The sequence below is a fragment of the Heterocephalus glaber genome, unplaced genomic scaffold (assembly GCF_053883595.1).
Source record: "Heterocephalus glaber isolate CG9 unplaced genomic scaffold, H.glaber_assembly_v1.0 deba00001555, whole genome shotgun sequence".
NCBI classification, from domain to species: domain Eukaryota; kingdom Metazoa; phylum Chordata; class Mammalia; order Rodentia; family Bathyergidae; genus Heterocephalus; species Heterocephalus glaber.
In genome coordinates this window covers 4,848,486-4,863,186 of record NW_028258346.1, presented here as the reverse complement: position 1 = coordinate 4,863,186, position 14,701 = coordinate 4,848,486, and the positions used below count along the sequence as shown (strand labels likewise).

At 44.5% G+C, this 14,701-nt stretch overlaps 1 protein-coding gene and 2 pseudogenes across 4 annotated transcripts in view; all 3 read right to left on the bottom strand.

The window, feature by feature from the left end:
• The window catches only part of Mtdh (metadherin), a 61,710-nt gene extending 60,676 nt beyond the window's left edge, over nucleotides 1-1,034 (bottom strand). For all 4 annotated transcript variants that reach the window (XM_013074142.3, XM_013074143.3, XM_004850147.4 and 1 more), the window contains exon 1: nucleotides 654-1,034. In XM_013074142.3, coding sequence (XP_012929596.2) covers nucleotides 654-1,034 — 381 coding nt within the window. The remainder of the gene's footprint in view (nucleotides 1-653) is intronic.
• A 9,831-nt stretch (nucleotides 1,035-10,865) lies between these two features.
• On the bottom strand, nucleotides 10,866-12,000 carry LOC101711307 (sterol O-acyltransferase 1 pseudogene; annotated as a pseudogene).
• Nucleotides 12,001-13,801: 1,801 nt separating this feature from the next.
• On the bottom strand, nucleotides 13,802-14,701 carry LOC101710938 (speedy protein E4 pseudogene; annotated as a pseudogene).

The window sequence follows — 14,701 nt, the reverse complement described above, 5'->3', positions numbered from 1 at the left end:
TGTGTACAACAGACCAGTTCACTGAACTTGCCATAGAGCTTTCTTACAGGGCCACACACACCCCTCAAAGAGTTTTCGGTGACCGACTCCCTCTTGACCCGCTCCAGTTCCGGCCTCCGCTGGCCACATTCACCAGTCCAAGAGTGTGCAATGCAACCATTTCTCTTTAACAGTCCCAACTAAAATGGAAGCAGATCTAGAAAGGGCAACTTTAACCCTCTTTAGGTCACCGTGTGTTTCCTCCACTGGCTACCACTGCACTATGAGTTGGGATAGACATCAGCCTTCCAGGAGACGCCACAACTTCCCAACGCCACCTAAGGTCCCATTCCCCTCCGCGCTCAGCCGGCCCTGAGGGCCTGTTGGAAGGGTGCGCTATTCCGGCGCCCGAGGCTGCTAAGAAGGCTTGACCTCTGAGTACTTCTCTATATACCTACCCCAGACCCTTCAACTTCCTTCCTCCAAAATGGGTTTCCCTGCCCGTCCTCACGCTTCCCGGGTTTCCCCTGCTCCCCAGACGGTGCGCTCTCCTCCCACCTGCCCTGGTGCTCGGGGAGCCCAGCGCCTCAGGTCGCGCCGACCACATCTGCACGCTCGCGGCCGGGGGCCGGCCTCCCCCGGCCCACGGTCCCCATCCACCAGTCCAGACTCACCTTGGGCTTCTCGGGTAGCTTCTTCCGGTTCTTCTTCTTAGGCTCCTCACCCCGCAGGCTCCGCAGCAAGGCCGAGTCGTCCGGGGTCGGGCCTGGCGCGGCCACCGCCTCCTCCCGCCGGCGGGGCGGACTTCTGCGCTTCTTGCGGGCGCCGGCGCACGCCACGGCCCAGCCGTAACCCAGCAGTACCAGGAGCAGCAGCCCGAGCGCGCCGGCGCCCACCAGGATCACCCAGCCCGGGTACCGCCGCGGCTCCAGCCCCAGGTCGAGGCCCAGCTCCGTGCGCAGGAAGCCCAAGGCGACCGAGAGCATCTCCCGAAGGCGTGCCGAGCCCTCCTCGGCCTGCTGGGCCAGCTCCTCCTGCCAGCTCCGCGCAGCCATCTTCCCTCCCGTCAGGAGGACTCACGGGATGACGCCGGGGCGCGGGGATGCCGCGGAAGAGCTGAGCGCAGCGCCGAGGTCTGGGCCGCCTCAGGCCGAGCGCATCGCGGCCACTGCTCGCGCCCGGGCCGGGGCTCGGCCGCTGTCGCTGCCGCCGCGGGGAGGACGGGGGTGCTCCCGGGTGCCCCCGTGTCAGCCTCACGCAGCCCCCGCCTTCAGAAGGGAGAGACGGGAGAGAGTGTCTCCAGCGGCGGCCGCTAAGCGGCGTCTCGGCGCCGGCGCCCGGCCCCACTATCCTCCCTCGGCGGAACAATGGCGGCCAGAGCTGCGCTCCACTGCGTGCGCCGGGCCGCCCGCGGGTCACGTGGGCGCGATGGGCGTGGCGCAAGGTCACGTGGGTTGGGTCTTGAGGGCGAAGGTTCCGCGCCTCAGCTCTGTGGCTGTGGTCCCCCGCCTGGTGGAGACGCGAAGCACGGGGACTGGTGACTCCGGACTGCGGCTCGGGAGGCCTCAGTGGTGTGGAGCTAGAGACTTAGTGCCTCAGACGGGTGCTAGGGAGGGGCTCGTGGGAGGCGGGGTGGGGAGAGCGAGGGTCGTGGGGTCTAGGTCGCAGCGGCCCCCGGAGATGAGGGTCTTTCATTTATGATTTTGGGCTGACGTTGGAGTGGAGCCAGATTTTCTCCCTGAGGTCATCGTGCATATATGATATGGACAGCCACATTGTTAAGTGAAAAAATCAAGCTACAAAATAATATTCTTAATTAACATAAATAATGAACAAGTAGTAATTTTCTTTTTTCTGGTACTAGGGATCAAACTCAGGACCTTGCACTTGCGAGGCAGGTGCAGCAGCACTGAGGTAAATCCTCAACCCCTGAAATGTGTATATATACATGCTGTCTTAGTTACTTTTCTGATTGCGGAGACAAAATACCCAACACTCACAAGTTAAGGGAGGAAAGGTTTATTTAGCTTACAGTTTGTAGAGGTTTCAGTCCATAGTTGGCTGCTCCAAGGCAGGGTAACACATGGCAGAGGGGCAGCAGTTCATGGCGGACCGAAGGTAGCAAACAAGAAGGGACCTGAACAACATCTTTCTACCCCTTGTATCTTATCTAGGCTACTGGGATTAGGGCGGTGCCAAATCAGTCAGTGGACTGGTTTAATCCCAGCATCACATACTCTACATTCAGCCACCTCTGAAAAAGCCCCCTATGACTGCATGAGGCTTTGGGGGTACACCAAGACCCAAACCATAACACATGCATAAACAGTATTTAGAAATGGATACACATGGATACACAGCTGGAATGGTATTCCTCAAAAGCTTTAAAACAGTTTATAATGTATCTATGAACTAGGATTTCGAGTGGTTTTTACTTTGTACTTGCTCTTAGCCAAAAGACCGAGAAGCAATCGAGTGGTTTTTACTTTATATAGTCTTCTGAGTTGTTTGAATATTTTATGTAACTATACATTATCCTTTTAATTAGAATAAAATAAGTTTTCATTCATCTTTTACAAATCAGTAAGTGGTGTATTATTGAAACAAAAAATTTTCCCCCAGGAGGACCATCACTTTTGAGCCATGTATACATTTGTGTAATTTAAACCTAAAGTGCATTCCAAGGAAAACTTCCTGTGTTATTTGAGCGTTGGCTTTCACTGAGGCCCACTTTGCTGAATAATGCCACCACTAGGTGTTAAAATGTACCAGTGTGTGTGCTTTGTTAATAAACCCACTAGCTTCTAAAGTTCCAGTCAACTTTTTTTTTGGTACCGGGGATCGAACTTGGGTCCTTGGCTTGCAAGGCAGGCGGCAGAACCACTGAGCTAAATTCCCGGCCCTCCCAGTCAACTCTTAAGAACATTTTCTAAAGCTATGAAACCTTTATTACTATGAGGAGGTGATAAGTAGCCTCTCCTGAAAGAGAGGGAAAAATAACACCTCAAACCTAAAGTTTGTAAAAGTGAGTAGCTATTCTTGGCAAGCAGCAGCTGTCCTGCTGGGAAAGACTGAAGTGTTTATGTAACTTAGTAACCTCGGATAGGCAGAAGCTGACCGAAGAATGAGTATAACCTAGAGAGCAAGGTTTGGCAGTACTCAAGTTTATAACACCACAGTGTCCTTGCTACAGCTAAATCCATTTGATGAACTACTGGAGCCTGCTGACCTGCTACTTCGTTCTCCCTTCCTCTTCTCCTCCCCTTCCTCCTTCTTCCTCTCTTTCTTCTTCTTTTTTCTTTCTTTTTTTTCTGGCTTAGGCTGTGGCACAAAGTGAATTTCCAAGTGTGTTGCTATTTGGATGAATTCATACGGCCTGTGGTATGACCCTTAGTGAATATAGGTGAGGTCTTTGATTGCTACAGTATCAACCTATCACTATTACCAAAAAAAGATGTTGTTAGGTAACATGTCTTTTTCAGATAAATATGTCAAATTATTGTTTTCTAGGAAAAATAAAGATTAAAAAGCTGTACTATGTTTCTAATTGTACCTACTTTGGGCCAAGATAATTCTTACTCTTCTGTGAGTAGCAATGAAACCTATGTATGTGAATGTTCTGAACAGATGCAAACTTACCAAGCAGGCAGTTTCAGTACTTTATGATTCTTGTTCCTAAAAGGTTATTTAGTTTTCTGGGTGTACTTTGTCTCAAATAGAGTAAGAAAACCTTGTATTTGTGCTGTGGTTTTAGGCTGCTCTTCCAAATACTCAGAATTTAGTCATAGGCAGGAAGACCTAAGATGGGCAAACTGTCATTATGCTCTAAGAAATTGGAATTAGAGAGTACTACTCTTGAGGGAACAAGAGTACTGAAGCATGATGATCAGCTCGGGCTCCCTAACGGACCACTACAGACTGGGTGGCTTAAACAAGTTATTTTTACCACAGTCCTAGAGGTTGGAGGTCCCAGATCAAGGTGCTGCCACAGTTAGTTTCTCCTGGGGCCTTGCTCTTTGCCTTGTGAGTGGCTGCTTTCTTTCTGTGACCTCACACAGCCTTTCCTTTGTGTCCTTGAAGAGAGAAATCTCCTCTTCTGGTGTCTCCTCATCCTCTTCCTCCTCTGTCTTTCTGGCACTGTACTACTCCATTCTCCATTCTAAGCCCTTTTTATTTTGAAACAGGGTCTCACTAAGTTGCCCAGGCTGGGGTGGAACTTGGGATCTTCCTCCTCAGCTTCCAGTATTGGGATAACAGGTGTGGGATAGCATGCCTGGCTTCTCCATTTTCGGACAGCACTAGTCCTGTCAAATTAGAGCCCTACTCTTATGACTTTATTTAAATTTAATGACCGCCTTCAAGGCTCAATCTCCAAATACAGTCGCAATGGGGACATACACATTATGGTGGTCATAATTCAGGTCGTAACAGGGTAAGATTTGGGATTATGTCACAAAATTGCCTCCCCAGCACGCCTTGCTAGAACACAAACTGCGAGGGCAGGCAACGTGTCCACCTTGCCTACCATGGCACTTCTAGCACTTATCTCAGGGCCTGCGAGTGAAGACAGTGTTGGGCCAGGGATTTAGCTCAGTGGTTTCGCCGCCTGGTGTGCAAGTGCAAGGACCCGAGTTCGATCCCCGGTACCAAAAAAAAAAAAAAAAGTGTAGAGAGTGTTGAACTAATGGATTAATAATGTATGTAGTGACTGGAAAGTGAGCCGGGAAGGAGGCTGTTTCAGTGGTTGTACAATGTGAGGTACCAAGTGCTTAAACTCGGGTGGAAGGAACGAAAGGAAAGAAGGGGTGACAGGAAGACAGTGGGATAATGTGAGGGGAGACTCACAGGAAGCCCATGTTCCTCCATGAGGTAATATGGCGGCCACTATCCAGTTAGTAAAAATGGAGCAGTTGAGAGAAGTTAGTTTGTTACACTGCTCATCATTTTGAAATGAGATGACCGTTAGGACTTATTTGGTAAATTGTGAAACTGAAGTCCTCAGAGCTTCTCCCAGGTGTTTCCTGAGAGTTCTCTGAAGACATGGCCTTTCTTTCTCTTTCAGCACCCGACTGCTTGTACCCTGCTTTGATAGCACAAAGAGAATTATAAGAACCAGAAATACCCATTTCTCTGTTCCTTCTCATAATTTTATTTCTGGTACCCATAGCAGAAATAGAAATTATGGTCATACTGGAAATCACCCTTTCAGGCACTAATGCTTGTTACTTCAAAATTAGTTTTCTTTTCCTAACCACTTCTTTACCTTTATAACTCTTAAGAGAAATGACTCAGAACTTTCCTTCCCAGTTCCCTAGCTGAGTTGTTTATGAATGGAACTTTGCACCTGCAAGCAGGCCACTTTCTGAAAAAGGTTATACTCACATCATTCTTAGTTTGTATCAGCTTTTTGAACATGTCTATTCTCTCTACCGAACAAACTATTTTTAGCCATCATTAGAACTGAAACTCCAAAGATTGTTAAATATAGATTTAGAGTAAGTGGATTACATCTACTAGGATTTGGCAACAGGAAATCACTAGTTTGCTATGGATAACTAGAATGTTTTCTTGTAGTTTTTGTCCTAGCTGCTCCCAAAGCCAAGAAACAAATTCAGTGTTCAGGAATGTTTCTCTAAAAGACTATGTGTTAGTCTTCACGAGTAGGCAACATTTTGCATAATCTTGAGTATAGGCTTTTTGTTTTGCTTTGTTTTTGAGACAGGATCTCGCTTGTAGTTGAATCTGGCTTTGAATTCGTTATGTAGCCCAGGCTGGTCTCTGAACTCCCAGTAATCCTCCTGCTTCTGCCTTCCAAGTGCTAGGATCACATGTATGTGACACCACACCTGACTTAGATTTAGACTTGTATAATGAATTAATACAATAACAATTTTGAAGTATTGTATATTAATGCCATCAGCTTTTGCAGAGTTACTATTCCTCTTTGTACAGAAATCTGTATAATTTTTTTGCTACTTGTCTTAAATACTCGGCAACAATTAGCGAAAATGAAATAGCAATTAATAACAAAAGCACATTCTAAATGTAACACAATTGAAGTAGAAATTGTAGGATGTTTTAATTAGGACGAAGATTCAGCTGCGTGTTAACTGCAATATAAACAAGATGAAATTTTGTTTTCTACTCAATAGTCTGATTTCTCACATAATGCTAGTGTGTTGGCTTCTTAAATCCTGCAGTTCAACCATCCCTAAAATTTTAGCCTCGTCTGCTTGCTCCTAGTTAGCTTGTCACCAAGTCCAAGTTCTAAGCAGCAAAGTGGGAAAGCAAGGAGTAGATTAAAAGGACACAGTTTTCCATTTAAGGAACACAAAGCAGAAGCTGTATATGTTACTTCCGCTTACTGTTCTCTTGGCCAGAGTTTAGTTACATGGTCACCCTCAGCTACAATGCGGCTGAGAAATATTGCCAGCTAAACTCAGATTCTGGTTTTTAAGAGAACATGAAAAGTCTGGCTGCAGCATTAGTCTAAGATGAATGCTCATTGGACTATGTTGACCAAATGCATGTTGGACTGTGAAGGAAAAAGCAAAATTATCCATCAGCAAAAAGCTGAAAACATATAGTCAAAAAGCAAGTGTAAAAAGTGAAGTGTAATTGACTATTTTATGTATATTATGGATCTTAGCAATAGAAGCTCTTATAACTTCAAGTATATTGTTTGACTTTGAATACACTTAAGAGTCACATGCTTTGTAAAATAAAATTATGAACAACCTAGCTGTATGGAAGTTTCTGGCTTGTCCTTTTTCTGAAACTTTATGGCAGAGCCAGCATTACTGAGAAAGCTAAATGCTTTGAGTAGCCAAGTTTTCAGCTATGAATACATTGTAATGGCTTCCAGTATTTTCTAGAAAGAGCTTCTCTGTTGGGCCTTAGACAATATAGTTGTCAGCCAGGCATGGTGGTGCACACCTGTAACCCCAGAACTGTAGGAGGGTGAGGCAGGAGGATCACAAGTTTGGGGCCCACCTGGGCAATTTAGTGACTTAGCAAGAGCTTGTCTCAAAGTTAAAACAAAACAAAACTCGCTGGGGATAGAGCTCACTGTGAAGGCTCTGGGTTCAATTCCTAGTAACTAACTCTGTCTCTCTCTCTGTCCGTCTCTGTCTCTGTCTCTGTCTCTGTCTCTCTCTCTCTCTCTCTCTCTCTCTCCACTTGTCCCTTAGTATCTGTGGAGGATTAGTTCTAGGACTTCCTTGAACATCAAAATACAAGGACACTCAAGACTCTTCTATAAAATGGCATGGTATTGTAACTTATGCACACCCGGTCTTATATGATAAATCATCTCTAGATTACTTATAATACTTAATACATGAAAAAGCTGTAAACAGTTGTTACACTGGATTGTTTAGGGAATAATGCCAAGGAAAAATCCTCCTGTCTCAGCCTCCTGAGTTCTGGGATTAGAGGTGTGTGCCATCATACCCAGCCCTTTCTTTGAATATTTTCTGAATCTACAAATGTGAAACCCATGGATACAGAGGGCCAACTGTACTTTAACTTTGTGCATAAAGAAGACTTTTATCAAGTCATGTGTTCGGAGGATTGATGAGTTCAAAGCTGACTGCTGGTTATAGATGGGACCTACTTGGAAGAAAGAGGCAGATCACTGGGAGCTTAAGCAGAAGAGTGTGCTAATGTCCCTGGCTCTCCCCCTACCCCCGCTTCCTAACTACCATGATCAGAACAGCTTCCCTCCACTAGGCCCTTCCACAACGTGGTTTATGCCTTGGAACCTGCCAACCATGGACTGAAACCACTGAAATTGCAAGCCACAATGAACGTCTTTCAAGTTGTGGGTGTCTGGTATTTTGTCCCAGCAGTGGGAAACTGACTAATATAAGTAATAAAGATACATACAAATGCTGTTTCTGAAAGTCTGTCTCATATGTATACCCTGAAGGGTCAGGGAGTAGGATGCAGTATCTCCAGTCTTCTTTACCTCATAACCATTTATTACTAACCTGTTTATCTGGTTTACAAGTTGCCACAGTGGGAGAAAGAGAGATTTGAATTAATATCATCTGTATTTCAGCTAGGATAGTATGATATGTATGTCAACAACATTCTAGTATATGTGACCAGGGTCAATTGCGAGGGAGGTCTGTGTCTGGCTGTTTTGTTGCACAAAGGGTAAGTGTCTGGGGCCTGTCACTGGAAGAGTAGGGGTGGCACAGATTTTATCTAGGGAAACTTATTCTTCAAGGCCACTTTTTCTGAGTGCTTTTTGTTGTTGTTGTTGTTGTTTTTTGTACAGGAGATCGAACTCGGGTCCTTGCGCTGTGCAGCAGGCGGCCAGACCACTGAGCTAAATCCCTTGTCCTTTTTCTGAGTGCTTTTAATCTTAGAATGTCTGAATTGGAAGCAACATACATTATTTTGATGGTCCAAGTCATTGTTGTCTAATATATTAGATTTTTTTTTCCTCTAAGCATTCCTGATTTTTTGGGAGCTAGTCACAACACAGTATCTTCGGTACTATGATCTTTAAATGGATATTTTGAAGAATTATGAACTAGAGTTAAAATTTTTACACTGAGAGGATGAACAAAGCCAACACTTTGGTGAGTTTAGTGTATGGGAGCCCTATATTTTAGGAGTAGTTTGGACATTTGTTTCTGTATTTAATGAGCCAAGCTTTTATTTATTTATTTATTTTATTTTTTAGTTCTTTTATTGGTACATTTTAGGTATACAATTCGTTTACATTTATCATTGGGTGTTTATACCTGTACATGATGTATCTTGGTTCTTTTCTTTCCCCCCATTACCTGTGCACCCTTCACCCCCTCTGCCCTTCCCTATTTGCATAGATTTCATTTCCATTTTTTCTCTTTTCTCATAGTTTTTCCTTTCCCCTTGAGCCAAGCTTTTAAAAAGACTGATTCCATTTCTCTTCTTTTTAATTTTATATTTCTATAATTATAAACATTTTTATTAGCCTTCATGGGATTAAAATAGATCCCTCCCCTTTTTTAGTCCTAGGTATTAAACCCATGTGCTTGCCCATGCTAGGAAAGTGCACTGTCACTGAGCTACGACCACAGGCCCCCCACTGTTTTGAGGCAGAGCCTTGCAGTGTTGCCCAGGTTGGCCTTGAACTCTTGGTCCTCCTGCCTCAGCTTCCTGAGTAGTTGGGATTACAGGCACTCACCACTGTATTAGGCAAGGTAGTTCTTCTAATAATGTAAGAGACACTGTCAGTTAATGAAAAATATGCTGAATTGAGATTCAGAAATACTAGGCTGTTGTCACAGGTCCTGTTGGAAGGATTTTGTCCCGTGTTTAATAAATTAGGCACTTAGTTAATAATCTACAATGAGAAAAGTCCCCACCCAATGATCAAAATGTTAATATCCATTGACCAAAACTCTAAATCCAGTCTCTGGGAATTAGGGAGCCGATATTATTTCTGATGGAATTTCTTGTGATTTTAATCCTTCTTTTATAATGTTAGAGGCTTGGATTAGAAAACCTTTAAGGCTCCTTTCAATTTTGAAAATCCAGATTCCTTGATCTGGGTGATGGAAATGGGAAACAATGCAGAAAATGTCGGGAATAGATGGGTTGAGGATTTCATGTGATGAGGTGGGTATCATCCTTTTTTTTATAGATGAAGGAACTGAGATCTCCAGGTGTAGGCAGCTTGCTGAACATCCCACGAGTGGGTGGCAGCACTGGGGCCTGAACCAAGATCTGTTAGACCCTGAGTTTGGGGCTGGATGAATCTCTGCCTTTTCCCTGTTGCATCGCAGCAGTTTTTTTTTTTTTTTTCAAGGCAAGTTAATATTTATTAGACAATAAAATAACTATACCAAAGGATACTTCCAAATAACTTCAAATAAGCTATTAAAGTTAAAAATCTGCCATGTAAATTATGTGATAAACTACTTTAAACACATAATTGACTCAGCAAGTCTTTTTGCAAACTACTTTGGGGGCAGGTGGGGGAACCGCTCAGCTAAATCCCTGGCAAACTACTTTGGAAATTATGAGAAAAAAATTTTTTTCTGTGCTACTTCTTTTTCCCTACCTACTCTGCCCCCATCAATAAATATATTATTATGGACACAAACTCAGGAATTCAGGGCCAGGGATTTAGCTCAGTGGTTCAGCCCCCTGCTTTGCAAGCATAAGGTCCTGAGTTCATTCCCCGGTACCCAAAACAAAACAAAACAAAAAAACGAAACAAACTCAAGAATTCAAGGGGAAAGGCAGTTAATTGCTTAACAAAAATTGTGGCCTAAATTGCACAGAGAAGGAAAAAGTTGAATAGACTTGACCTTTAAAAACAATACAAAAATAAGGTATATAATGAGATTATCTTGGAAAATGGATTATTTTCCCTTTCTACTAGAAATAGCAAAAACTGTTACATGTTTCTTCTCTCTTTCCCAATTGCATGTTTAATTAGCATAATTTCCAATAGTGTGCATGAAAAAAATTCTAAGCCAGAAGTACTTACATGATCTTGTTCTTCATAACTTTTTTTGGATAATTCAGTGGCCAAAAAAAAAAAAAAAGAGAGAGAGAGAATGTTTAGATTCTTACTGGAGAAATTCATGAAACAGATACAATCACCAGGGCTTAAGCTGAGATGACCCAGTAAAAACCTGTCATAACCTCAGCTACAAGTCTCTCTTCTCCCAAAAAGGGGAGAAAAAGAAAAGAAGAAGAATAATACAAGATCCCCGTGAACATTCAACAGCCCAGCTTCAGGTGTGCTAGGAATGGAGTGTCGAGATGTGCTGTGAAGGCTGGAGTGGTTCCAACTTCAGTAACAGCTGGAAACAGCTGGGCCCAAATAATGCAGAACATTCAAATCTTCAGTGATCAAGAAGGAAATAAAGTCCAAGCTTCTAAAACACATAATGGCAAGTCCAGGAACATGGCCCGACATAATCCAGAAATGTGAGATTTTTCAGGGGACAGTGTTGATGTGCATACCATTCTTGAGAATAAAAGCAAACAGTACTGCCTGGCCCAAGAAAACGGAAGCCCACATCGTAATGTTCCAAACTGGCCTTTTCCAACTGTCATTGACAATGAAGTTGAAAGCCATTCTGAAGAACATGAGGAACACAAAGAGGACTGGGTAGAAATAGCTCAAGCAAACAGCCAGGGGATATTCATGAACTACAGCAGATAAAGTGAAGACAGCTAACATGGCAGCAGCTTTGAATCTCTTTGAAAAAAACCAAAGAAGGTCCTTGTAAGCATAGTAGTGTAGGCAGTCATGGACCACCACTTTCCAGGTTCTATAATAATTAGCATATGATGTAGAATTCCACCAATCCTTATAAAACAGCCTGTCACCAAATCATAACATCTCAGCAGAGGCATTGAGGCAGCAGTGCAAAAAGGCAAAAAAAGGAGGAAGATCAGCACACCTGGCAAGATGGAGTTAAACACACGTAGGACCAGAACCCTAGCGCTGAAAGGCTCCTGTTTGATATTCCCAAACAATGGTGCACACAGCCTTTCAAAGATATAGTACACATAAAAAAGGCAACCGAAAACCTGTGCAAACTGCATAGCAACATAATGCCATCTTACAGTGGGAGTTCTGGGATAGCTGTCTCGGTAGATAAGAGCAGGAACAAAGAAGTATGAGTACTGGTTGACAGTTGGTATTGGAACTGTGCCTGACTTCTTAGCTGCATTTAGTACCCTTGGCACTTTCTGAAAATGAATAGGGCTTCATTATCAAATGAGTCTGTTCACGTATAACAATGACCTGGGAAGCTGGTGGCAATGTATATGCCAATGCAATATATGCTGGTCCCACACCTAGAATTTCAAGCTGGAAGAACGTGAAGAACAAGCCATAGACAACAGAAGAGATAACTGGCATTGCAGCAGTTTTGAGAAATGTTTACCCACAGACAATAAACAATCTGAACAAGAACTTTTACTTTTTTTTTTTTTTTTTGGTGCCGGAGATCGAACTCGGGTCCTTGTGCTTGCGCAGCAGGTGGCGAAACCACTGAGCTAAATCCCCAGCCCTGAATTTTTACTTTTTAACACACTGAGTACTGGTAATAGTTCTCTAGGAATTTTTTTGTACATTCATCACATATGTATCATTTGAAACTAGAGTAAGAGACCTCTGAGTATCAGTGGAAAGATACAGCCAGATCTTCCTCCAAATCTAAAGAAATGAGCAGGAAGAAGAAAGAGGAGAAAGGGGAAGAAGAAAGAAGAAGGAGAACTATTCATGAACAGCTACCCCCCCCAACCCAAAAGAGAACAACTTTAAATCATAAACTCAAAAAGCTATGATGGGGGTGCAGCTCAGCATAGATCGAGTGCTTACCGTGTGCAAAGCCCTGGGCTCAATTTGTAGCACCAAAACCCAAAATAAAACAACAAACAAAAGTATTTCCGCTATGGCCAAGGAAAGTGAGAGAAGTTGTATAACCCCTTCCTTCACACTCGCCCTGCAGGAATAGTATTGAGAACTCTGACAATCTGTATTACTGTCTTCCCAAGTGGAAAGAAGTAGCCTGAGGGAGTGGGAGGGGGCTGGGAACAACAAAGGAAACCGCTTCCTGTGTGGCAGACCCTGTGTACCCTGTGGGACCTTGACAGAGGCAGGACTTCCATGGCTCCTGCTCTTCCAGGTCCCTGTGCGGAGCTGGGGGAATGAGACTGTGACCTGGGCAGAGTGTTCCCGGATGTGGTGTTTAACCAGACAGCAGAGGACAAACTGGTGGCTCCCAATCTGGTGTGTAAACCACAATGCACCATGGCCAGAGGTTAAAGATAAGGGGATTGGAAGCAACCTTAAGATCTCAGCTCCAAATGGGGTGGAAAGGCTGATCCTAGACAGAGTAGAAATGTTATATGAAACCAAATGAGAAGTCAGGGAAGAGCGCTGTCATGCAAACCGGGATAGATAAAGAGAAATGGTGTGGGAAGGAAGTGGACACATTAGATCAGGAAGGACAAGGAGGAAGGAGGAGAAGAAGTATGAGAAACGGAGAGGGGAGGAGAGAAGATGGCATAAAAAGATGTGTTTTAGGAGGGAAAATAATTTTTAAAATAATGGAAGAGTATCTCCTCCAAACAAGAGAAGTTCCCTGAAGTGCTTTAAAGTATAGAGGAAATTTATATTATTATTATTTACAACAGAACACAAGGACACAAGGACAATTTATTTGTGGGATTTTTTTGAGAAGACAGCTCATCTTTATTGTCCATCCCCAAGAGTCACACGGCCCTGTCCTCTGTAAAACACGGGGAGTATACGTTGCTGCTACCACCTACTGCTCTGTTGGACGTCAGATTCACGAGGGAAGCCATTCAATATGTACATTTACAAGAGTTTGAGGGGAGTACCGCCTGGCTATGAGCATAAGGCATGTATAACTAACTATAACATATAAGATAAAAACCTTTCGAAAGACAAAGTATTTATGTACATCTATCCGTTAAAATATCTAACAAGGGGCCAGGGATTTAGCTCAGTGGTTTTGCCACCTGCCTTGAAAGCACAAGGCCCTGAATTCAATCCCCAGTACTAAAAGACAAAAACCAAACCTATCAAAACACTATAAGAAGAGGAATACAAATATGCACATCTCACTATTACTTCAAATATACATAGTAATATTTCTCTGAGCAAAATTTACAATAAACGAATACAGTTTATACTAGGTGGTAAAGGAATCTCTGACGTGCCTATGGACCTATTGTTATGCTTTAAGTAATTCCCTGACACTCTACCGGGCATCTCTAGTTGCCATCAAGACTATGGGGAACCAAATCTATAAAAATAACAGATGTCCAACTTCTAATTCATGGGAAACTTGGTCCCAGAGTGAGACCCGTCCCCCACGGTCCCACCACAGGCTCCCTGGCTCCGGGGAGTTCGCTGAGGTGATTCTGCTTCATTGCTCCCCTGGCCACAGTTCTTTGCGCCAACGTCCTCAGGGCTCCAGGGTCCCAGGATGACAGTGCGATCTCAGCCCCACACCCAGAGCGTAGGGTTGTAAGCTTGGATCTCCTCACACTCCTCTCGGGTCACCCAGAGGTTCCAATCCATGCAGCAGATGAACTGGTACTGCAGCTTGTGGAACTGGGGAATCTTGTCGAAATTCATCCCACAGAGGAAGAAGAACATGTGTAGTTTAGACTCCTGGTTGTCCTCCTCCATGTCGTTGGCCAGGTAGAGCGCCAGGAAGAAGTGGATCCTCTGGAACTGCCAGGGGAAGGGGCCGACCCGGCTGAAGTAGGCGATGACCATGGCCAGGAGGTTCTTGTCAGAGGCCATCAGGTTTATGTCCCAGGCCAGGAATCCCTTGATGGCGGGATCCTGGAGCAGCCTGGTGAAGGCCTCGTGGTGCTCAGGCAGCACCGAGGACAGGTGCTTCCTCTTCATCTTCCTCTTGAGGCCACAAGGCTTCTCCACAACACCTGCGTGGGTCAGAAGCACAGGGCCTAGTGGTTGCGATGGTACCTGCTGCTGCTCCTTTTCCAATGGGGACAGATATTCCCTCCACCTCTTTCGAGGTGGGAGCCTGATGTCTTTCCTGGGGGCTATGTCTGTGCACCCGGAACGTCCCCCCTCCTCACCCTCCTCAGCCTTTGGTGACCACACCTTCTTCCACTTGTGGCCACAAGACTGAGGTGAGAGGCTGAGGTTCCCCCTCAGGGCTGAGTCAGAACCCACCTGGGGTCTCTCCTGCTCCAT